Source organism: Barbus barbus, assembly GCF_936440315.1.
Source record: "Barbus barbus genome assembly, chromosome: 18".
Lineage (NCBI taxonomy): Eukaryota > Metazoa > Chordata > Actinopteri > Cypriniformes > Cyprinidae > Barbus > Barbus barbus.
Window position 1 is genome coordinate 21,275,376 of NC_136746.1, and position 24,700 is coordinate 21,300,075.

General features: G+C 39.9%; 2 protein-coding genes across 3 annotated transcripts in view; one reads left to right on the forward strand and one right to left on the reverse strand.

Annotated features, from left to right (window-relative positions):
• Window positions 1-24,700, forward strand: part of macrod2 (mono-ADP ribosylhydrolase 2) — a 532,294-nt gene that overhangs the window by 81,616 nt on the left and 425,978 nt on the right. The window lies entirely within an intron of this gene.
• Window positions 12,207-23,214, reverse strand: LOC306884729 (leucine-rich repeat transmembrane protein FLRT3-like). The gene is made up of 3 exons (XM_079440881.1): window positions 22,910-23,214; window positions 16,514-17,238; window positions 12,207-15,390 (listed from the first exon to the last, which is right to left on the reverse strand). Exon 3 carries the CDS (start codon window positions 15,360-15,362, stop codon window positions 13,413-13,415), a length of 1,950 nt encoding a protein of 649 aa, XP_079297007.1. The 5' UTR covers window positions 15,363-15,390; window positions 16,514-17,238; window positions 22,910-23,214; the 3' UTR covers window positions 12,207-13,412.

Genomic DNA, 24,700 nt, shown 5'->3' on the forward strand with positions numbered 1-24,700 from the left:
TGAATTAGCCCAAAACCACGGCCATCTGGCTTATGAAAATGAGCGAGGAGGGAGGGAGAAGTGCAGGAGTTAGAAACTAGATTTACATGATCAATTTGCATAGCGCTTTCTTTTTGTTTGGCACCAATGTCCACAACAAAAAGTTACTGACTACCCACACATAATAGTGCATAATTTCCCTCTCCTTTTTTTTTGCAAAAAGGGACCCCTGTTTGCTGAGGTCCCAGCGGAGGTCTTGGCCTCCTTACAATAGCTAAATGAATTTGGTGCCTTATACTCTCTCGCCTTTTTGACGTAATTCGATTAGTGACCTGGTAAGCATGAATGTGATGGACCTCTTCTTACAGGTTCATCGGGCTTTGGTGGGACGGCCCGTGTCACGTTAGACACCACCCACCGCCCCCTCAGTCCCCCACTGTTGTTGTGTCGCCACACATAGGAAAGGCATGATTAATGACCGAACTACTGGAGACATTGTCAGCCACCGGTGACGAGGACAAAATAGACACCCCGTCACGTTAACCTCTCGCTCCAGAAGCGGTCAGCTGGGTGGAGGGACACAAAGCATTATGTTGAGGAGCCTCAAAGGAAACCAAGGTTTAGGGATGGCGCTCGTAGACAGGAAACATATAAAATCAGTTTATTATAGATGGAAGCTGTTTCCTTAGAGGAACAAGAAAGGGCAGGGACACGGGGCGAGAGCTTTGTCATTTTGTGGTAGGGGAAAAAAATTTATATGATCTATTGTTAGACTGACACTAGATTTGTAACCCCGCTCATCTCTCCTTAGGCAGTTCAGGCAAACATTTATAGAACCTTACTCAAGTTCTGGATCACCTCATTGATCAAACGTGTGCCTTCAAAACCTGTTCCACACAAATCACGGCCGTTTCCATTTTCAACTGACGTTTCAGAGTTTCATCTTGTGAGCAGATATTTAATGTTTCATTACAACACTGCCGCCATTAATACAAAACCAGTTTTCCTTCCTGCTAATAATAGTATGGCTTATTAATTGAAAATGAAGAACGGGCCTGCCAGGCAACCCGGCAGAGTTTTCCAAAACTGAGGAGAGCAAAACTTCATCTTATTTTGTGTTTAAATGAAACGTCTGCATACTAGAGCAGGGAAATAATTAGCAAGGAAAAAAAAAATCTGGGCGAAATATTAAAATTTCATTCTAAGCCCCAGACAGGATAATTATTGTTGTCATGTTCTCACTCGTTGAGAAAAGAGGGAGGGGGAAAAAAATGCTAATGTGAGCATAACAGATAAGATTTTTTTTTTTCCCCCAAGAAAATTTGAGTGGTGCTTGCCTGTGCAAATCTTGCTGTCGTGATGCTAGGGTTTTGCGGGTGCTTGCCAGGGCATTTTTATGCCATTGCTAGGGTGTTCTGGGTGTTGCTTACTAATTGAAACAAGGCTCTGTTCTTTCTGTTAGTGTAAGCCTAAGGTTTTTTCATCTGTTTTGCCTTCCTCTCCTTAAGACATAACTGATTTGTTTTTTTCCATAGTCATAGTTCTCATAAAGGTCTTGGGCATATATATATATATATATATATATATATATATATATATATATATATATATATATATATATATATATATATATATATATATATATATATATATATATATATACGTATGAATGTATTAATGATAAATATATGTGACAGTATAATGACTGAAGGCTGTCTTAGCTCCCAGTGTCCCTAGAGAGAAATATCCTCCTTCAGGAAGAAGATTTTCTCTTGAGCAGGATGAGAGAGAGTTGTAGACTGAACGCTGTGCCACTTCCTGTCGTTCCATAATCCTGTTCTTATCAGCACAGCTGTCAGCCCCTAAATGAAGTCAGGCTCCTGAACACATTTACAACTGTGACATTCAAAACCTTCACTAGTTCCTCTCACTACCCATGTCACACACTGACAAGATTTTTCATGTTTCATATGAATACACCAGTGTTTTAAGCTTTCTTTTTTTTATGGTTATTCCATTTATTAAAACAAAACTTTGTGTATATTTAAAACTTAATTGTTTTTTTTTTTTTTGAGAAAGAGAGATTCTTTTGAATATTTGTCTGTGCAGCCAGGACACGATGAAAAGAAAAAAATATTTACTATATTTCATTTTGTTTCTATTTACACATTTTAGACTACTTTTGTCATCATCTAATGCTCTCATGATATTAATCTTACAAACTCTAATGCTATATATTGTAAATAGTGTTAAATGTATAGTCTTTGGCAAATAATGTTCACTTCATACTTCAGATTATAATGTTCAGTTGGGCATTTTTTTTTTGTTTAGTTTAGAGTTTAGTCGGGCAAAACCTGTGTTGGTTATCAAATTATGAAAACTATTATGAGTTCATTGTATCAGCCTGAACTTTATTAATGGTGTATTCCTAATGTTGTCCATTTGTTGTGTTTTTGACTCCTGCTCTTTTTAGCTCATCATCATTTGTGCAGGAAGCTAGAATACACTCCCCCTCATGTGAATTGCCGTGGTGCATCTGTATTATTCACAGGCCTGGATGATACTTGAAATATAATTGTAACCGTGCAAGTTGGCAGTGGAAAGATTCATGTCTAGAATCCGAGGCCTTTGTTTTATTACATCATCAGGATTTTGACCTCATTTTTAATGCATCCAGAATCTCAGCAGGTCCAGCCTTTTATCTCAGCACCCCTTCAGCTCATAGAGTCCAAGAACTTTTGTGTGTGGGGGGGTTAATGCCATAGACGGAAATGGCCTTGTGGTCATTGATATGTCTCTTTAGAGATTACCGGCCCTTTTTTGTATTAAATCACTTATCATTTTGCTTTTATCATGATTGGTATCTTTACGGTTCAATGGCTAGTGTGTGCTTCATTTGATTCATTCTGCGATCTGTTCTTGGTCTTCACCGGGGGTCAGAGAAAGTATTTGACTGTCGACATCAAAGAGTCAAATTGCACGCCACCGGCTTTGTCCATGGCCAAATGATCCCAAAGAGATTTGTAATGGAGTTCTTTTTTTTTGCCAGCGAGCGGCGCCTGGTTTCCTGTCATCTCCTCATGTTCATTTAACAGTGGCCTTCTGAGCGAGTGTATGTGCGCGTGTGTTAAAGAATGCGTGGACAGACCATGAGAATGGTGTGGTAAACCGTCATCTGTCACTTTAAGCCGTCTGTGTGTCCATTTAAGGACTGTCCTGACTCGGAGGCTTGTCATCTGGGATAGGCAGTCATAGGAAGGTCTTAAGCAGCTGAGAGACGTGGATTAGACCGGCTTATTTCTTATACTCTTCTAGTGGATCATTGGATTGCAGTTGCTTTGCTAGATTTTTTAAAGGAATTGAAAATGTAATTTCTACAGTGTTACTTCATAAACATGCAGATTAACCTTGTTTTTGTAATATTTAAGAATTGCTTGGTGGGAAATAATTGGTTTGTTGTTTGGATGTATCGCAAATAATATAATCCTTCCATGGTACACTTAAGAACTGATTTGATCATTTCACATATTCTTTCTGTCTAGGACAGTTCTAAATGAACATATGATGTCCAGTCTCAAGACTACAGACACAATGGAGTTTATATTTCATATTTCAGTCAGTGGTGGGTGATCTTTTTCAGTTAACCCTGACTGTTGACTGTGAGTGCATTTTGTCAAACAGTAGCACCCCATTAGCCAATCGATCAGCTTTTTGTACATGACCTTTCAGGGTAAGTGAACTTTGGTAACTTATTTAATTAATGGTAAAATAGTCTCAGCTAAATGTTGTGAAAAATATATGTTGCTGCAAACAACCTTAAAATCGATCACTTTTCAAATATTTGGTGCCACAAACTCTGAAAACTTTGGCAAATCAGCAGCTGGTTGTTCTCCTGTGTGGGCGAGCGAGGCTGACATTAGACCTGTCAGTTGATCCAGGCTGTAATGCTCAATAATAAATGCCCAGAACAATAGTTACAATTTACATCCAATTCAAGCCGAAGTGGCACATTTAAAGCACAGCGTATTGTTAGCAAGTACAGTAATTATAATCTAAAGAGAATTACACAAGTTCCCAAAAGTAAAATATTTTAATAAATTATTATTATACACAGTAATTTAATGTTAATTTTTTTTCATGTGTAAAAAAGGACACAAACATTCACAATAATTTAATTTGACATTTTATTATTATTATTGTTTTTTAATAAAACAGCTGAAATATCATTTAAAAATAAAATGCATAATTGTTTTTTACTGATTTGCCATCAGTAACACTATTGTACCATTTAGCAGAAAGTGTTACAGATGAATAATATATAATTTAAAAAAAATTAAATCACAAGCTGCCTCAGCGCCTATAATTAAATAATCTTGTCTACCTAAGTTGTTTGAGTTTTATTGACATACTGTAAATCTTCACATTGACCTTTAGCAAACTCCGACTCAGAGCTAATTCAGCACACAGCTTCCAACTCTCCTCACTTAGTGCACGGGCAATGATACAGAGACCTTGAGGTGTTGTTGTGACACGCGCCGATGTTCAGATGAATGGTGACAGTCAGTATTTAGAGCCTGCTGACACCACTGATTGTCCAGGACGCAGTGGAGGCAGCCAACCTCCTTCCAGATCGTCCCGAAGAGAGACGCAGAGGCCGCAGGGAAAGACAGGCCTATGTTGTAGTTAAGTGTAAGTGCATTGATGCTGACTGAAGTGTTGTGTAAGAAGGGCCTGTAGAGAAAGCGGTGTTAGTCTCATGGTTGCTGCAGAAGGTCATACTGTCGTAGGCCCTTTAGAATCCACATGGTACTTTATCCTCTGGCTTTACTTTTCCCTCTGAATCTTTTTTTTGTTTCTAAAAGCACTCAGAGTTTTCATTTATTTGATGTTTTTTTCAGGACTGGAAATGGAGCAATAAGTTCTCTTTGCAAGTGTCCGGTTTCATGATGACCAATGCTTTTCCTGCTCCATAATGGTGGAGGATTTTCTTAATGCACCGAGTCATTCCACTTAAGAAGTTCTTGAATCAGAACTCAGGTGCGCCGTGCATCTTTTAAGTGGAGAACAGTGGTGTTCCCTTCTTGTTTAGTGCCCTAAATGAGATATGACACAAGCAAGCCCACATGGAATCTATGTACCCAAAAATCCTTTTAGCAGATACTTCAAGAATTCAAATGGAAATAATTTAAAATGGTGTGTAAAATAAATAACATTATAAGGTAAATTCATTGATGTTTAATTGATGCATTAGGGATCATGACCTAACAATAAACATATATTCTTACAGATAATACTCAAAGAAAATGATCTAGACCAGGGGCATGTCAAGAGATCACAAGCGAGACTATGGGTGCTCCAGAGCAAGAACAGAATGTCAAAAACAAAAAGTGGATTCCATTGCAAACCAAAAAAATCCACATCCAGGCACTCGCATAGTAAGCGAAGTACAAAAACTTTTATTAGACAGAGCTACATATTAAAAAAACGCTGATACGTGCTTGGGATGATATACTTTGGTGTTTTTGGTTTGCAATGGAATCCACTTTTTGTTTTTGTTTTTGAGATATTTTTAGGGGTTTTATTAATCTGTGTTAGTTAATTTATTTATATACTATTTCTCACTGTTTATTCTTGTTTGATTATAATACTAATATTTTCATAATATCATGTACTATTAACTGTTTTTTAAAGCAACTTGGAATATTAAAAATGTTTTATTAATATATACAAATTACAATAACCTAAACTAATAAATGTTGTAAGAGAATTGTTTATTGTAAGTTCATACCTAATGCATTAGCAAATCAAACCTTACCAAAAAGTGTTATTAATAAATTAAATGTTTTGGCTTGTTTTCCAATGCTCTATTTAATGCATTTTACTGTGATTAAATGCATTCTGCAGAATTTTTGTTTAAGATAAAATTTAGATCTGGACATGACCAAAAACAACTTAGTTTTATATGCCTTTTCAACAGCTTAATAGTTTTACACACAGAAGTTTTGTGGTACAGTTTTGACAGTGTGCAAGGTGACTGGAGTTTAATTCCTGACCTCATTTTTTTAATAAACCAAGCGACACTGCGTCTGAACTTGATGAACATAACTGTTGCTGGAATGATCATCAGAGAACTGCCAAGACTCAATTTCTGAAAGATGTATGTTTTTAACATCACATCACCTGAAATTGGGTGTGAACTTTTAACAGTAGAGGCTTAAAGCAGCTTTAAGAAGGTAACTTCTCTCACTCTTTTAATGATGAATAATGACTGTTACCTTTCTGATATCATCAGCACTTGAGTATTGAGACCCAGTGGCTTTATTTGACCTTTAGCAGGTCTTCTATCCGCCAGTTTTCTTAAAATCTAAAGAGAACTCCTATTGATTGGTCCTTTTCAGATAATCTCCCACTAGCAGTCGCCAGGCTCTCTTAAGGTTTTTGTCTTTCATCAGGCAGTAGATTTTAAGTGAATGCTCTGTTGCAATTTTGGTGGAATAAACATTCTCTCCTATTTCCATACCAATAACACATTGACATTTAAACTGAGCCTTATTGGTGTCAAAATAATCTGATTGCATTTCCCTCTTTCGGTCATATCAGGCTACATCAAATCAGCATACATAACACTAATGCACCAGTTGGCATTACAGCATGTCTTCACCATCTGTCAGTTGCGTATATCTGGCGGGTCGCCTTACCGGCATGCAGATACGCAATTGACATTTAAACCTTGGCCCTCACGCAAACGGGAATGCTAACCAGATCGAAGCTGGGCCCGACACGGTCCTCGGAGCCCCGCCGCCACGGAGGGCTAAAGGACGATTGTACCACACAGGACCTTTCCGGGGGAATGCAATGATTATTCCCAGCAAGGGCAGACGTTCTGGACAAATACCCCCGTGGGTCGATGCAGCGGCGGAGAATGGGCCGCACGAATCTGCTAAAGGGCACAGGAAGATATATCACCTTTTAAAAGATCATTTAAGCTAGTTAATGGATGACGGGAATTAATGTCTCTCATCTAGTAAAGTCAATTAAATGGACGTTCTCCAAACATATGATGCTCTACATCAAATTATCATAGCCAGCACTCGCCTGCAGGAATCGGTCGTTGTCGCTTGTTATTACATTAACAGATGCTGGCTGGAGGTAGGAATTCACTTCAGTGCAGTTGTAAGTCATTTTCCCTGTTCAATAATTCAACCCGCTCCACCGGCAAAGTGTCGCTTGCTGTTGCCACCTTAATAGACGAGCCTTTGTTAACTTGTATTAATGTCAGATGATTTTAAGGAGAGATAGATGTATGCACGCTGTGTGCTGTCGAGCAAAAAATTGGATTCATTTAGATGATGGGAGATTGTAGTTGTTGCAGCCTCAGAGTTTCAGGTCGTTGGTCATAATGAGGAGAAATACTAAGTCTTGTGTTTGAGAACTTTAGAGTTAGGGATGAAAATGGATAGAGAGAGATTGAGAGGTACATTGAGGACAAGAAAAGAAATATCGGCCCCATTTAGACTTGATATTAAGATCCATCTCAGGTGGTCTTGTCAAAAATGGTCATCCGAGACGAATTGCTTTTTGTATCTGGCAGTAACATGTCTTAAAACATCACTTGTGTTGACTTGTGGCCGTGTTTCTACTAAGGATAGTTCTGAAGGTCTTAAAATATGAGAAGCGTAACCGGGCTGGATGTCAATTTCTGTTTTTCTTTTTTTTCTTCTTCTTTTTTTCCAAATAGATTCTGATTTGCAAGCTGTTGATTTAATTTGATTTCAGATGAGATTTGATTCAGGTTGAGATTCAGTTTCAATTAAGTTTGTTTACTTTGGCTCATTTCAATTAAAATGTCCATTTACGTATCTCTACTGATGCTCTTTTGAAACTTTGTTTTAAAATGTTTCAAAATTTAAAAAAAAAGGATCAAGAATATTCAAATTAAGATTTTTTTTTTTTTAATAATTGGATAAACTACCCCCCCCCAGCCCTAAAGCAAAAGTATTTTTCCATTTTAGTATCATTCTTTGTCACATTTTATTTATTTGTGGTTTCCTTTATTTTTTGGCCACTGTCTTCTGTCTGGTTCTTCAAACATTTGCTTTGACTCCTTGTATTTTTTTCACCACATGACCGTGGTGACAGCAGAGCACATGTGGCCGTGGCTCCAAGCCCAGACCGCAGCTGTCTCTTCAAGACATGCTTAAGTTATGTTGTGGTTTCAGCATCTCCAATGTAAGCTTACAGGAAAGAGAATGTATCCATTTTTTTAAAAACTCTTCTGTCCTTCTTTGGTTTGCATTACACATAACCGAAGGGAGGAAAAGTGTATGCACTAATGTTAACACTGAAATGTCATAGTGGTCTATGATGATTTAATAGGTGCTCTTCAAACTTCAAGCACATACAAACAGAAGTACAAGCAAACGCGCAAGCATAGTTCTGAAAAGATACTTTAGTCTGCATCATGTGTTGATGGGATTCATACACATGCTTTGGCCAGAGTCCAGGCATGTGGGAGGACACACTGGTGCCCTAAGCCTGACATTTTGACCTCAATTTCTCTTTTGTTTCTAAAAGGCATACAATGAGGGGTCTAAGCTTTGATGTGCAAGATGTCTTGGACTGAATACAAGGTGCAGAAGAAGAACAGAAAGCAAATGGCTCATTAGGAGGCTTTTTTGCTATTTTATTTTGGAAAATTTTGCGCTGAGCTGTGGGAAAAGGTTTTGCAGCGAACGCGAGGCCAGGCAGAATGGGAGCAAACACGTCACCCAATTTCAGGTGATGTGATGTTAAAAACATACATCTTTCAGAAATTGAGTCTGAACTTTTAACAGTAGAGGCTTAAAGCAGCTTTAAGAAGGTAACTTCTCTCACTCTTTTAATGCTGAATAATGACTGTTACCTTTCTGATATCATCAGCACTTGAGTATTGAGACTCTTTTGCTCTTTTGAAACTTTGTTTTAAAATGTTTCAAAATTTAAAAAAAAAGGATCAAGAATATTCAAATTAAGATTTTTTTTTTTTTAATAATTGGATAAACTACCCCCCCCCAGCCCTAAAGCAAAAGTATTTTTCCATTTTAGTATCATTCTTTGTCACATTTTATTTATTTGTGGTTTCCTTTATTTTTTGGCCACTGTCTTCTGTCTGGTTCTTCAAACATTTGCTTTGACTCCTTGTATTTTTTTCACCACATGACCGTGGTGACAGCAGAGCACATGTGGCCGTGGCTCCAAGCCCAGACCGCAGCTGTCTCTTCAAGACATGCTTAAGTTATGTTGTGGTTTCAGCATCTCCAATGTAAGCTTACAGGAAAGAGAATGTATCCATTTTTTTAAAAACTCTTCTGTCCTTCTTTGGTTTGCATTACACATAACCGAAGGGAGGAAAAGTGTATGCACTAATGTTAACACTGAAATGTCATAGTGGTCTATGATGATTTAATAGGTGCTCTTCAAACTTCAAGCACATACAAACAGAAGTACAAGCAAACGCGCAAGCATAGTTCTGAAAAGATACTTTAGTCTGCATCATGTGTTGATGGGATTCATACACATGCTTTGGCCAGAGTCCAGGCATGTGGGAGGACACACTGGTGCCCTAAGCCTGACATTTTGACCTCAATTTCTCTTTTGTTTCTAAAAGGCATACAATGAGGGGTCTAAGCTTTGATGTGCAAGATGTCTTGGACTGAATACAAGGTGCAGAAGAAGAACAGAAAGCAAATGGCTCATTAGGAGGCTTTTTTGCTATTTTATTTTGGAAAATTTTGCGCTGAGCTGTGGGAAAAGGTTTTGCAGCGAACGCGAGGCCAGGCAGAATGGGAGCAAACACGTCACACACTTGGGAATAGATATGCTAGGAGTTGATGACTACATCTTCCTGCAAGGTGAAACAAAATGAGATCAGAATAAGATGGTGCTTTTAAAGTCAGCTCCCTTATGGCTCTTTTGGTAAATTAAACTCTAAAAATAATTGAATGACATGTGGCTTCTGCATTTGCCTGTAATTGCCTTTCTTGTCAAAGGCAACTCTCATTGCCTTATTTTAGTTGCTCTTATAAACGTTTTATGATCCAAAAAACAGAGCAGCTGCATTACATTTCACATTATTCATTGTTTTAAAGAGCTAGGGGTCTGCCATTGTTTGTGATAACAATGCCTGTCCTGATCTCTACTGATCCTTTGCTTAGAAAAAGATGAAAAATGTTTATCAGTTGATTTCCAATGCGGTCAAAAGTTGAAAAGATGAAAAATGTTCACCAGTTGTTTAAAAAGGGGGTCAAAGGTCCACAAAAATGAAAAATGTGTACCATTTGCTTGAAAAAGGGTCAGGTGTCTAAAAAGATGAAAAATGTCTAATTGCTTAAAAAGGAGGTCAAACATCCAGATTGTCCACTAATTTTTCATCTTTTTAGGCTTGTGACCCTTGTTTCACCTGCTTTATCTGACCCCTGATCAGACATGGCTTTATTTGACCACAGCAAATGAGCTGACCATTCAATGTCCAATTTCTTATTGAGTATTTAGGCTGATATTGTCAAGGTCCTCCTCATTATGTCCATAGTTTAAGGTATTTTGAAGAAGTTTTATCCTTGTGTCTAAAGTGAAGTGCCCTATTTAAGGTAGAATTTCCAGTGTGCACCAGCTTCATGGACATCAGACCTGATCAGTGGTTATCCCAGGGGGAATGAGATCATCTGTAAGCCCCAACAATGTGCTGACAAAGACCACAGAGGTGAGGTCATTGTCTTAAAAGGGTCTCCACAGGTCACCCCCAGTAGCAGCCGCTCAATTCGCCCTCCCCCAATACTTAAGGTTAGTGTTCTGAATAGGTCGTTCTAACCGGAGAATACAAATTGCTGTGTGCACTCGTGTCCAACTGATTTGCTTTCACCATACAGCACACGATATTAATATTTAAAGCCGTTTTGCTCGTAGTTCAAGCTATAACAAATTCTGGAAACTGTTAGGAAACTGGAGATTGATTTACTGCATGCAAAACGTCCATAAAGGGAAAATGCACACTCAAACACTCTCGCACACCTGTGCGCTTTGATAATTAAAACTGCTGTGATCTCATTTTTGCTTGATGCTGCTTTATACCTTCAGTTCTGGTCGACATCTCATCTCCAGAATGAATGATTTGTAAGTTGCAACAGCTGGTGTGAGTATTGAATTAATGTTCAGAAGAGTATTACAAAGGGAATATAAGTTAAAGATGGAGAAACATTTTTTTGAGGATTTAAGGGAGAGAGAAGAAATAATGAATAATTCTATGATTCTCGATTAAACGCATTAGATTAGACATACTGTAATACAGTACTATGGTAATTATAAAATTTTAAATGTCTTTTTTTAAATACCAAACACAGTTTACTTTCACATGTCTGCATTTTACATTCTTTTCAGAAGTAAAATCAAATGCACCTTTTATCAGAAAAATTTTAAAAATAAAGGCTGATTAAAAATTAAGAAAAAGTCTTCAGATTTGAAAGGAAGTGAGTGAAACTTAGCAAGGCAATCACTCTGCATTTAAAACTCACTAATACCTCAGGAAACCACATAAATAAATGACAAGGCAAGTTGTGGAACATCAACAGCATTCACATATGTGAACCCTTGCTGAACCGCATGCTCACAGAGGGTGTTTACTTTCATTTCTAGCTGATGTGGTATATTTAGTACATGGGACTGTTGAAGTATACTTAAGGTTTGGATCAGACTTGCTGTTTTTAGAGGCTCCTCTGGACTGTAATTAAATCTCAGGGCGTGCGCATCTATGCATATGCATCTGTGTGCATTCACACACTCATGGCCCACATATATGTTGTGTAGATGCATACCCATGTGCTCATGTGAGCCACCTGTGTGATCCCTACTGTGATTTGGGCTGTGCCATCAACCTAATGCTATATAGTCATTATAAACGTACATCTCCCCCTGTGGCTGTGAGACACATCAAAATCCAGCACAGCATCTCTCCAACGGCCTCATTTAGCTTCTATGCCGTACTCGCTGATATTTCCCACTTGGGCCAATCAGATAAGTCATACATGGCTTAACCACACAAAAGAGCACTTGGAACCCCAAGCAGATGCAGCACTAGGAAGAAGCTTCTGTATGCTTTAGATGAACACTTTTGAGAACCAGAATGGTATATGCAAAGCTTAGAGGGATTAAAAATAAATACAAATCATACTCCTGGGGAAAAGGAGACCATCAAGTTGGGGTTTTATCCACTTTTATTTTGCAATATGACCAATATCCTATCATATTCAAGTGTGTATGAAAAAAAGTTAAGTCACTGATTTATTTATTTTTTTGAAAAAGCTAAATACAATAAGCATTGGATCAAGGCACATACAAGACTGTCCAAAGGGCATTCAATGCACTTTGGTCTTCAGTTGTAAAGAACAATTTAACTGTGGCAACTTAAAAGTGGCTTGAATTAGAAAACAAAAAAATACAAATAAGAATTATATGAACAAAAAAAATAGTTGACACTTTTTATATTCCAAATAGAAAAGAGCCCAAATGTGTTTTTGCCATATTTTTTCTGCCCACAATATTCCCTTTTGGAGGGCAACGTTTACATGACGTGGTTAACTGTACTGAGTGATACGGTAAATGCTGTTTTCCTTTGCTGAATGAGCGACATTGAGTTCTGTGTTGTGTTTTTGCCCATCCACTTTGATTTGACTGCAATGTAACCTCTCATTTGATCTGTGTGCTTCATTTGCAAAGGATTTAGGATTCTGTGCTGTGTTGCTGCCTCCTCCAGGGCAGAGAGGAAGTAATAGATATCTGCTTCCTAAATGTTGCAGTGATGTAAAACTTGGCAACGTTCTGGAAAGGGCAACCAGGATTCTTAAAGAAGCCCAAAGGTTTCTGTGACACCGGAGTAAGCCTGTGCCTGCCATCCTTAGAATTAACAAAACACTTGTGTCTTTATTTCCTTTGATCACTCACCTATGCCCTATATTCTCACAGCCTTGTTTTTTGTTGTATTTTATTTTTTCCACTGACAGCAACGTAGCGATAATTTTGACCTGTGCTTATACTACATGGTTTTCTAAAATCTGATTGTTCAACACAGCAATGAAAACCCACTTTCACAGTTGACAAGTCATCATATCTCAGTAGAGCACAAAGTTTTTTTTAATTGGTCTAAAACCATAGGTAAAGGAAATACAGTACAAATGACTACAAATATCTAAAATATAGAATTGCAGTTTGTGGCAGCATACACCGACAGCTCAGTGATGGCCTGCAATCGGAACCTTTTAATAAATTGTCCTTAAATATAAATTATATGGCAAATGTACATAACGATGCTTTCTCAGTCTTTTCAATCCAGTGTTTTTCAAAAGACCAAGCAGTCTCCGAGTCACTCATTTGCAATAAAACGTCTTTGTAACCTGCGCACACTATCATGAATGAGAGTAGTCTGAATCTGGTATTCCACTGTCTCTGTAGCTTCTGTTGTTGATGCTGTTTTCGCTGTGTGGACTCTTGTAAAGACTTAAGCCATTAGGAGGAAAAATTGTGTGTATCACAAACTCCTCCTTTGAAACGGGCATGTGATTTATGGGAATCATTTGAAAAGAGGTCTCTCTAATCTCCAAGATGGAGTTGTCCTTCTTTGTTCCAGCTTCGGCGTAATCGTCCTTCCGCCTGCGCCCTTTGTTGTAAGTGCAGTTCCTGGAAAATAAGGAACCGTTCCTGTGGACGTACCAGCACACCAGGGCCAACATGATGATAGCCAGAAGGGCCACCGCCCCTCCGATGATAGCAGCTAAAGGCAGATTGGAATTTTTGTAAGGCTCTTTCTCCTGCTCTCTGTTCAAGGTTGTGGTGGGATTGTATGGTTTCAGGGAACCAGTTTCTGTCTCTATGCAAACAGGTGTCTCGTCGGACAAGTAAATGTTACTCGTCTCCATGGGAACCATGCATATCCGATAAGAGGATTCTGGCTCCAGAGCTGTGAGCAGGTACTCTGTTCTCTCCCCTTGGACGATGGTCTCGGTTATAGATCCGAAAGCAGGACTGTGGCCCAGCTTTAGCCAGCTGAGCCTCAAGGCCGTCATGGGCTGGGATACTCTCCAGGATATGTGCACCGTCTCTGCGCTACTGGATTTGATGCTTATCGTGATGATCTTTCGACTGGACGGCGTAGTGCTACGATAGTTTCTTCCCAGCTCTGGACCCTTAACCATAGGTCTTTTAGTCACATATGAGGGCCACTGGGGTCGAGAGGGTGGCAAAGTGTTTGAGACTGTGCTGGTCTCATATGTGGTTAGGATCTCGGTGTCCGAGCAGCCAAACAGCTCTGTGGATAGGTCTTTGATGGCCATCCCTTTGACCTTATCAGGACCTTGGCACATGAAGCCACGCACGTTGACCTTAGATGGAATACTGCGCAGCCAGTCACGTACCCACTTCATCCTGCAGTTGCAGTACCAGGGGTTGTTGCGCAGGAGCAGCTGGGTAAGGTTATCCAGGTCCTCAAATACACCCATGGGCAGACTGCTCAAGTTGTTGCCTGACAGATCCAAACGGTACAGCTGTCGCAGAAAACCAAAGGCACCTGCTGGCACGTGATTGATGTGGTTGTCTTGAAGATTTAGCTTCTCCAGGCTTGCGCCCGGCAGGTTGGCGGGAGGGGAAGTCAGCGAGTTCCGTACCAATGAGAGCTCTGTCAGGTTGACTAAATTCACCAAGGCCATCTCCCCTATGCCCCTGTTGTTCAGGAGGTTGCCATCCAGAACCAGTCGTTTCAGGTTTATAAGATCCTGCAGGGATGCCTCAGAGATGGAAGAGATGCGGTTGTCGTCGAAGCGAAGCTCCTCGATAGTCATTGGCAGGCCGGAAGGTATGGTGCTGAGGTGGTTACGGGACAGGAAGAGCAGCCTCAAATGGTTGCTGTCCCGAAACGCACCCTCTTCGATACTGACAGCTGACACGGAATTGTCATCGAGGTGTAATTCCTCAATGAAGGGAATCTGTGCCAGGGACGCTTGGGTGATAGTCCGGATATTGTTCTCCTGCAAATGAAGTTCCTTGACATTCAGCGGTAAGTTGGTGGGGAACTCGTCCAGATTGTTGCAGTACAGGTAGATCTTTTCGACATTGTTTAGCCGTCGTAGATCCGTAGGGATCCCTGCACTTTTGATGCGGTTGTTCTGGAGAAAAAGTACTGTAGCATCCTCTGGGATGCCCGAAGGGATGGAAGTCAAATCCCGGTCATTGCAGTATATGAAAGTTCCATCGCACCGGCACTGTGAGGGACAGGAGGCTGATGTCACCAACGGATTGGCCAGGCCAAGCAGAAGCCCAGCTCTGATGAAGAAGACGAAGAAGGACTTGTAATTGCTTGCCATCGCTAATGTCCTCCTTGTGGTCGTTGCCCTTGGAGAAAAAAAGAAGGGAAAAAGTAAAATTTATGCCGTCTGAAGAAAAGGCAGTGTCCTGCTCTAATTGCTGTTTTATGTACGGTGCCTGCAGTGCCTCTTTCATTGTAAATGATTCAATTTAAGACAAAGAATACAATATTTCTTCTGCTGAATTAATGAAAAGAGGCTATTAACATTTCCAATGACATGAACAAATAAAAAAAAAAACTATAGCAGCGAAACATGCCTGGGGTGTTTATCTTGATTGAAATAATTTTTATATCAAAACAATACAAAGTAGTAAAAAGGGAAAAAGGGATTAGAGGAGAGAAAAAATAAGAGAAAAAGGGAGGACTGAGAGGTTCAGAAGCAAGTCTAATTGAAGTGGAAGGATATTCCCAATCAGCCGTGGATGTAGATAACAAATCCTTAAACCCACTAGCTTTCCTTGAATGAGATGCCTGTGTGTGAGAGGTTTTATCTTTTGCTGTGTGTAATGTAATCGCAGGCTCTTGCTGTTTTACACATTTCTGCTGGTAGCCAGAGCATTTCGAGGCTGCTTTTCTTTGCTGAAACTGGTGGCAGAACACAGTCAGGCCCTGTTGATTGAATATTGTAAAACTGACTTGTCTTTTTGCCGTCTTTGCGCATGAATTTAGGGTATCATAATTTACAAAATGTTGGAAGCTTGCAACTTGAAAGCAAATGAGAAGCGTTCTGAATTATGCCTGCCAAAACTGTATCACTTACAAACCTACCCTTTACATTTGTTGCGACATGGCAGTTATGTGTTATTGCTATATATATTCTATTGCTATATATATAGACAAATCTTTCTAAGGTTTCTGTGCGCATAATGTACTATTGCTTAGATATAATGTTATAATATATATAATGTTACATATATAAAATGTATTTCATGTATAATAATTCATTTTTTTTTCTTTTATATATTTTTGAATATATAATAGATCATTTTATATTTACTTCCATAGGCTATTGAAGCCTAAGTAAGACATTCTTTAATTATCTATTTATTTTAATTTAAAAAAAAATCTTGTTACTTTTATCTATGCATATATATAATATTACAAAAAAATGGCACTTAACCACAGCAAGATCATCCATATTTGTCATACCTGATTTAGAAATGCCAGTTAATCCTCTGCTGCCACCCAAAATCCAATGAGGCTTTAAGCTCTCCTTTCTATTCTTTCAGGAGATGTTTGTCCGTCTTGTCAAAGGGGTCTCTTTGGTTATATCCTGACCAGGCTGGTATTTGTTGAACTGATCCTTGTTTGTACCGCTGATCTCCTGTCTTGTATTGCAGCGTCCACAGTTCATGCAATCAAAGGCTTTGCCATGGTAGATAAACCTATAAAGCAAGAAGCTCCGCTTCCAGATAGACCTCAGGCAGCCTTCTCCTGTGCAGGCATGCAATTTCAGTGAATTTAATCACAAAAAAGGACTAAAACAAAAAGAATGGAAATAAAAAAAGAGAGAAGAATCCTTTTATTTTAAGTTACGATTCCTAATCAAACCCTTTTGTGCGTATCAGAGAGTCCTCTTTGAGAAATGAACTGCTCCCGTCTCTCCCGAAGCAGACTGGTCATGGCGTAAAGACCACAGTCCGTCTGCAGTACGGTGGGCTCAAATCCAGGGCGGTTCGGTTCTGAAGTCAGGCTCCAAAGTCAGCCCCGAATCCTGTAGCCTCACTCCCGGCAGGAGCATGAATAAAGTATCCAGCCTCGTGGCTTGAAAGCAGAATCTCCTGTGCTGCTGTAGCACTCCGCCTCCCTGGGTCTCGTTTCACAAACCTGTGCCCGATGTGCAGACGCCCACTCCTTCTCACATGCTGAACTTCCTGGCAGGGATAGAAAGAAAAGAAAAAGAAGTCAATAAAAGCAAATTCTTATATTACTGACAGCATATGACATCTGAATACGTCATTGCGCCAGGAAAGGTACGTGGGCTTGTTGAGAATGAGTTATTGACTGAGCATAATATGCTGTTAGGCAGCGTTTATTTAATTCTGAGATAGTGCCAAGGCTGAGATTGAGTCAGACAGCGATGCAGCCAGCTGCAATTGGCCACTGTCCTTCAAACAGAGCACTTTAACGTCGCCATCGACAATAAATTGACGTAAACCCATAGCTTTTTAGCTTCTCTTTTCAAGGTATGCACCCAACATAAAACGTACACCACAATGGGTTGGATTTTTATGGATTGTTACGGCCTGTAGATTGCTCCACTGCATTTGAGACTTATCAGATGGAAGGAAGGGAAAAATAAGAAAGGTGTGTGTGTGTGTGGTTGAGATGGGAATTTGAAAGTCCCTTAAGCTTATTGGGTTTCTGTATATCAGGGGATTTCTTTGCCTCTGGGTAAATGACCACAGAGAAAAGCCTCTGGGCTGCAGTCCTTTGATAGTGGACACTGTTTGTGAAACCTGGATTAGTGGAGATGTTGTGTAGATTTTTATAAAAACCTTTATTTTTCCTTGCCTTAAGCCTGTGCTGCCAGAATAGCCGCGTTCGCTGTTCTGTCTGCCACTAACCCTAACATCCCCCCTCTAGTGTTCTCTATAGTGATGGCTGAAAAGAATTCCTTTTGCATAAGAAAAGCAACCACGGTTTGGGCCCTGCGACAATGGCCGAAGACCGTTCCCTCCCGCCTGGTGACGTTCTCCACGGAGCTGTGCTTTCAAAGACGTGCTGGAAGCAGAAGGTGAAGGTAAAAATAAGAGTCATGGTGAAGCATATTGTTGCTGAGGTGTCAGGCAGCCACCAAAGGTCCCTCGGGCTGCCCCGACAGCGCCTGAACACAACGCCCTCGCACTGCTCAAAAATGTACATGTGAGATGAACGCGCTTTATGTCTTGCAGACTCATGAATACCCAAATGGGATCCTCATGCAAGTCACCTCCGGTGGCCCCACGGAAACGTCCGTGCTGCACCTTCCATACTTTCCTGTTACATAGACTGACTATATGTATTTCTACAACTGACAGCCATCACCACAGTTTGTGCCCTTGCCTGAAACCCTTCTGCTGACCTGCGGATGGTAACCTTGCTGTAGAACACGCTGGAGTATGTCAAGCAACTTTGAAACCGTTGTATGGAGTGACAAGGAGAGATTAGGGAATTGAAGGCCCTGTAACTTGATTACAGGTCTCGCCAGTGCAGTCTAATAATACACCCCATCCTTCTGTTGAGCCTAAGTGCTCCATGTGCATGCTTTTGTATTAGTAGATTTCCAAGAGCTCGGAAACAGCAGCTGTGACCTGACTTTAAGGACAGGTGATGGTTGACTGAGATTTTAATATGCTGACACTGACTAAGTTGCTTCCTTTTGTCGAATCCTGAAACATTTTGAAAGATTTGCTTCATGATTGCAAGATAAATTGAAGAGGAAAATAAGTACTTGCAGGAATGGTGAATGGTTGGTTAGCAATCGGCGTGCAATTTTCCAACTGTTCTGAGGAAATGTTGCATTGATTTGGAGAACTATGTGTGTAAAGTAACTTGCCATTTTTCCAGAAATCTGACAAATAATAGACTGCAAAATTATGTGGAGATGGAATTGCTCTTGCTTTATATACTATACTCAATGTAAATCACTTCCTGGCACAGGAGCGAGCAAAAGCAAGTTGGAAAAATGCAAGCCCCTTTGGATTTTTTCTCCCAAGATGCTTACTGAAATGATCGGGGTTCACTCACAGGTGGCTGTGTATTTCATGATATTTCAGCTGAGATCTTACTCAGGTGACCTTGATAAAAGCACAGGTGTCTTGGGAAATATATGTGGGCCAGTATTATGTGATGGCCGGAGAGGTTAAACAGAAAAGAAGGGAGGGCATCTACCTCATACGCTTCACCTAAAGCTTGTCATACTAGCTGTCTCAAGAGGTCATGCAAACCTTGATCTGGCTGGATGATTGGCTGCATTATCCTTTCTTCTTCCCTTGGCTCCTCCGATTTCACTGAAGTGGCAGCAGCCCCATTATTCATTACAAGTTAAGCATAAGGGCCCTGGCCTTCGTTCTTCTGCTTTACTGAACTCCTTTCACTTAGAAACTTAGAAATCTTCAAGCCCCCTACCCCACCCACTGCTCATAGCCAGAGAGAAAAGGCCACTGAATGTGACGGGCACCTCTCACTATTGTTCTAATAGGCCATATTTCCCGTTATGAGATCGTTCTAATGGCCGGGCCTGCTTCTGCTCCATTGCTCTGCTCAAAGTGATGTTCAATCGAGCATCCTGGTTAAAACGGTCACAGCCACAACTACCTTATGCTCGTTTAGTGTCTTGAGTTCAGAACATTAGAGTTGGGTCTGAGAAATGGGTTAAAAAGGCATTTAAGGGGGACAACAATCATATTCTAATGTGATTATGCAACATAGTGCAGAGAAAGTGTTTTTGTTTTTTAAATCTTAATATATTTGAAAATTGGAATATTAAATACAAACAAATATTTGCTTTTCTATAATGACAATGCTTTTATTTGAGTTTTCTGCATTTTTAGAGAAATTAGGGTAATGCTTAAGATGGCAAACATTACACTGTTCTGAGATGTTTTCTATTAGTTCCCAAAAATGCTGTCACATCTGATCAGTGCCCAAGCATGAACGAAGACATTTAGGATGAAATTAAATTAGCTTCTTCATTGGTAGGTCCTGGGCTATGACTATGAAAAACAGCTTTCTTGTTTTCAATAGATAATAGATTCTGAACCCCAGGCGGGATTTGAACTAAATGCGCCTCTTTGTCATGTATCTTATGTACATGAAGCCAAATCAAGCCTCTCTGAGCAATAGTGGGCCGAGACATGAAACATTTTGGAAACGAGAAGAAGGGTTTGGGCACGGATTTAACGTTAATTTAAGAGCAGGCTATTGTGCTGGCAGCTCCCTCTGGGTTCGGTTTTGGGGAAGATGATCCGCAGGTTTTTCCCTGGCTTGCGTTCAGGCAGTGAGAGTGGATTCTAGGGGAGACAGGGGGTCTTTTTCTTTTGTGCTGCACTGAAAAGAAAGTGGTCTGTGGCAGCTGCACTGTTTTCCCCACTTGGGGGTGGTAGGTGCTTCTGTATCAGGCCTGTGCTTGTCAGATACACACATACAGACACTTGGAGGCTGAACCAGCGCTTTAATTACCACATATGTACCCCCTGCTAGGGTACAGGGGCAGCAGTTGCCGGACAAGGGCATAAAGGGTTGGGTTGATTTACTGCACTGTACTTTTCGGTTTCCACTCCAAAGGGGGGTAAATTGCATCTGTAATAAAGGTAAAATTTGCAGCCCTTTCCTTTGTTAATTAAGACAGTATATTTAAAATATAATTTTCAGGAAATTAACTTCTAGGCTTGATTTTTATTTATTTTTTTTGTATTATTTATTTATTTCTTTTTACGTTTTGAAGAACGGCCTCATTGAGGTCAGAGGTTGGCTGCCGACATGAGTGGAGGATTATATGAGAATGATTTGTTTTTGTCCTCAGCACAAAAGGGTGACAGACTTTTTTCTGAAGGCCTGAAAGACATGACCATTTCATGTTGACTGAGTGAATGCCACGGACCACTGGGTTTAGCCTCTGGCATTCGTGGCTTGAAACAAAGAGTGCTGTCCGCCTGGCTACCAATAAACATACACTGGATGCTTAGATATTTGTATTAAAATATAGAAAGTTGGTTCATTTGCATTCCTGTGTATTGCTATCTAAGGGAGACTGGTATTTATGTCTGTTTAAAGCACAGAGGAGTGGTATTTGTAAATTGCTGATACAAATTGTTTATGCAAGCGAAAAAGACTGCCACAGAGTGCTTTGACACATCCAACAAAGAACAATGGGTTAGTTAATTTTATCACCCTCCTTACAAAGTCAAAACAGACCATTTGTGGTTCTCAGCTATTATCATGCTAAGAAACTAACCTATCCGAATACACAGTCTTTTAGTGCATTTGCACATATGAAGCTCAAAGCTAGGGAAAACAACATGTACTTAGTACTTTAGGGATTCAAAAAAGAGGTCTTGTTCACTTGAATCTCTTGCATAGCTGTCTGATGTGAATCCTCTTTTATAGTAGTCTTATAAACTGATTTAATCAGCTCTGACTGAAGGCTTTGGCTCTTATCATTATCTTACAGTCCCTCACTCTTTATCTGCACAAAACTATTATTTCAATCTTGACATTTTCTGCCTAACAGATATGAAAGCTTATCTTTCATATAACTCGGAAGGCTACTTAAAAGAAGAGAAATTCGTTTGATGGGAAAATCCTGAAGCAGCTGACAGCCTCAGATCTCTTTACTGCGCCACACACTCACTTCTCTCACGGAAAAGCACAGGGCGCACATTTATTGCGCGCCAATCTCGTAGTCTTTTGAGTGTTCGTTAGTATTCCAAATTAGAACGCGACCCTCATAATCAAAGAAGCTGTCTGCGCTGCGAGCGGTTTCGATAAAGAGAGCGTTCTAGTTTTGTCGCGTCGCGCGCAGTGTACATTGGAGTGTCACGCGCCGCATCCTCGATTCTCCCCATTCTTTATTCCAATCACTCTTCCACCACACTTCTAAAGCACAGGTTGGGCTTTATTAATAGATATTTCCTCATTTGGATTCGACGTCTGCTCGCTTCGTTTGCGTTAAAGCCTCTCAAACTAGAACAGATTTAAGACGCAGCGCATTAAGTTTATGCGTTCCTGTTGATTACACAGTAAAAATACAAGCTGCATTGCGTTTTTTTTCTAAACCCGGACTCGATATCAGGCTAACTGATATAGAATGCTGATGGTGGTGATAAATGTAAGTTGAGCGTCCTTAGTGCGTTTATTCGCGCGCAGCGGCATGGAGACTTAAAGGGATAGTTCACCCGACATAAAAATAAAATTCGGTCGTATTCTCATCTTCAAGTTGTTACAAACCTATATGACTGAACAAAATCCTTTGTAAAATGAGATGTTTGGCAGATTGACAGCCTCAGTCACCATTCACATTCATTATATGGAAAAAGGGATGCATTGAAAGTAAATAGTGACTGAGGCTGTAAGCCCTGAACATTTCTCCCTCACATATCATTTTGTGTTCCAGGAAAGAAAGTCGCAGAGGTTTGAAACAACATAAAGGTTATTAAATTATTCCATTTTCTTTTTAAAGCAAATTGTTGTTGTAAAATTATTTTGGAGATACATGCTGAATGCTAAATGGCAAATGATGGGATATCTACTGCTGCTAAATTTCTTTACTGCTGTACTTGAGTTCAAATAGCTATTACATCCCCCTCAAATCCCTAAGGGTCTGCCTACATTCGCTATAAAACGCCTTTTCCCATTGCAAATAATTTTCAATTGATCTGAAAGTTTAGAAGCAAAGTCTACTGCTTGAAGCTTTGTGAGTGTCTGGGATGTAAGGGATAGATGTAAATTTGCTCTATGCATGTTTTGAAGGCATTTGATCAACTCAGAGTGCTGAAATGCATAAGGGAAAGGGTTAAAAACACCCCTAAAATAAGGGGGAACTAAAAAAAAAAAAACACTTACCTGCCCAAGCAATAATTCAAAAAGGCAAATCAAAAAGAATATCCTCAAAGCAAAAAGTCAGTCCGTATGATAAATCCAATACGATGGAAGATGATTTCAATCCCCAAAAAGAGCCCAGTGTCAGAAAGGCTCAGTTGCAGCAATGGTGCGAATAGCAGGGTGTGTTTTTATTTCCACACACACTTGTTCACACACACACACACACACACACACACTCCTTTGGCTCAGAAGAGACAAGATAGAGAAGTCGACAGAGCTGGTCAGCTGTCTGGAGCTCACTACAAGTGTGAGGTTGCATCTGCCTCCAGCTCTGCTTCAACACAGCACTGATGTCATCTGGGGGGCGGAGCTTGTGGCTTCCTCCCATTTCTCGCCCTTGCTCTCTTTCTCTCGCTCTCTCTCTCTCTCTCTCGCTCTCTCTCTCTCTCTCTCTCTCTCTCTCTCCCACTATATTTACTGTGAACGCTAGGGGGAGCAGGAGAAAGAAGGATGAGTATTGAGCAGCCTTGAATAGGCAGCTTGAGTGGGCACTTCATGTGTTTGTGTTGAAGGCCTCAAGAAGCATTATTTGTATTATATGAGCATTATGTGTGTGTCTAAAAATCAAGTAATGGGATTTAGATTTAGATGCTGAGAAAAGGCAGAGCAGTTTATCAGCACAGGTATGCGCTTATTTAAATCAGAACAGTGAGCTTTCTTTATTTTAGTGATATGAGTATGACTCTGTGAGAGAGAGAGCTGTTAATGGCATCTAAGTTTCACAGCACATTATGAATTTTTAAGCTCGGTAGTCAGACGTTATATTCAGCCTCATTATGCTTATTAAGTATTAAAGTGGCTCCAAATGGCGAATTTGCTCCCTCATAAACCAGTGGTAGAGACTGTGTGTGTCATTGTCTCCAAAGGGCTTTTGAAGACCTTTGTACAGTGGAGTCTGTTCCTGACCTCAGCAGACCCCGCTGGATGAGCAGTTATTGTGTTCTGTCTAAACTCTTTGCCAGGAGATACAGTTCTCCTACACTATTTGTTAAGGAGATAGTTTACCCCAAAATATGAGTCTTTCTATGACTCTTAATGCTTCTGTGGAACAAAAAAGGGGAAATTTCTAGGCCACTCTTAATATAATGGAAGTAAATAAGGACTGTGTCTGTCAAGCTAAAATAACAAAAAAGCTACGTAAATGATGTGGTCCATTCTCCATGGACTTTCCAAGGGGCCTTTCCCCCATCTGTTATTATATTGGAAAGAGTGGCCAGTAAATTCTTAAAAAAAATTTGTAAAAGCATGCAGGTTTGGAATCACATTATGGTGAGTGATGACTATTTAAATTTTTGGATGAACTATCCCATTTATGGATTGTTTTTACCATAAAAAAAAAAAACAATAACTGGATGATATACTACTTCTTCATTGTGACTTTTTAAGTGCTCAAATTATCATCATTATAATAATTTTTTAATTACTGCATGAAATTCCTCCAGCTTGCTTTACCTGCATGTTTGATGATTTTTTTACATATTTGTTTTTCAGTCGCTGACTAAATGCTGGTGTCCTTCAGTAGAATAGATAAGGTTGACCTGCTTTCACTACTGTGTGGCTTGACTGTTTACTGGACTGACATGAAGGAGAGCTACCATTGTCCCTTTCCTAAGAACCACCATGGTTGGTTGTTAAAATGGCCAGTCTTGTCTTTTCCTGTGCCAAAAATAATTGAAAATTGTATTTAAATATGTAAAATATACAAGGAGTGGTAAAAATGCTGTCACTGGTGCAGTACTCCTTTAAATGGTA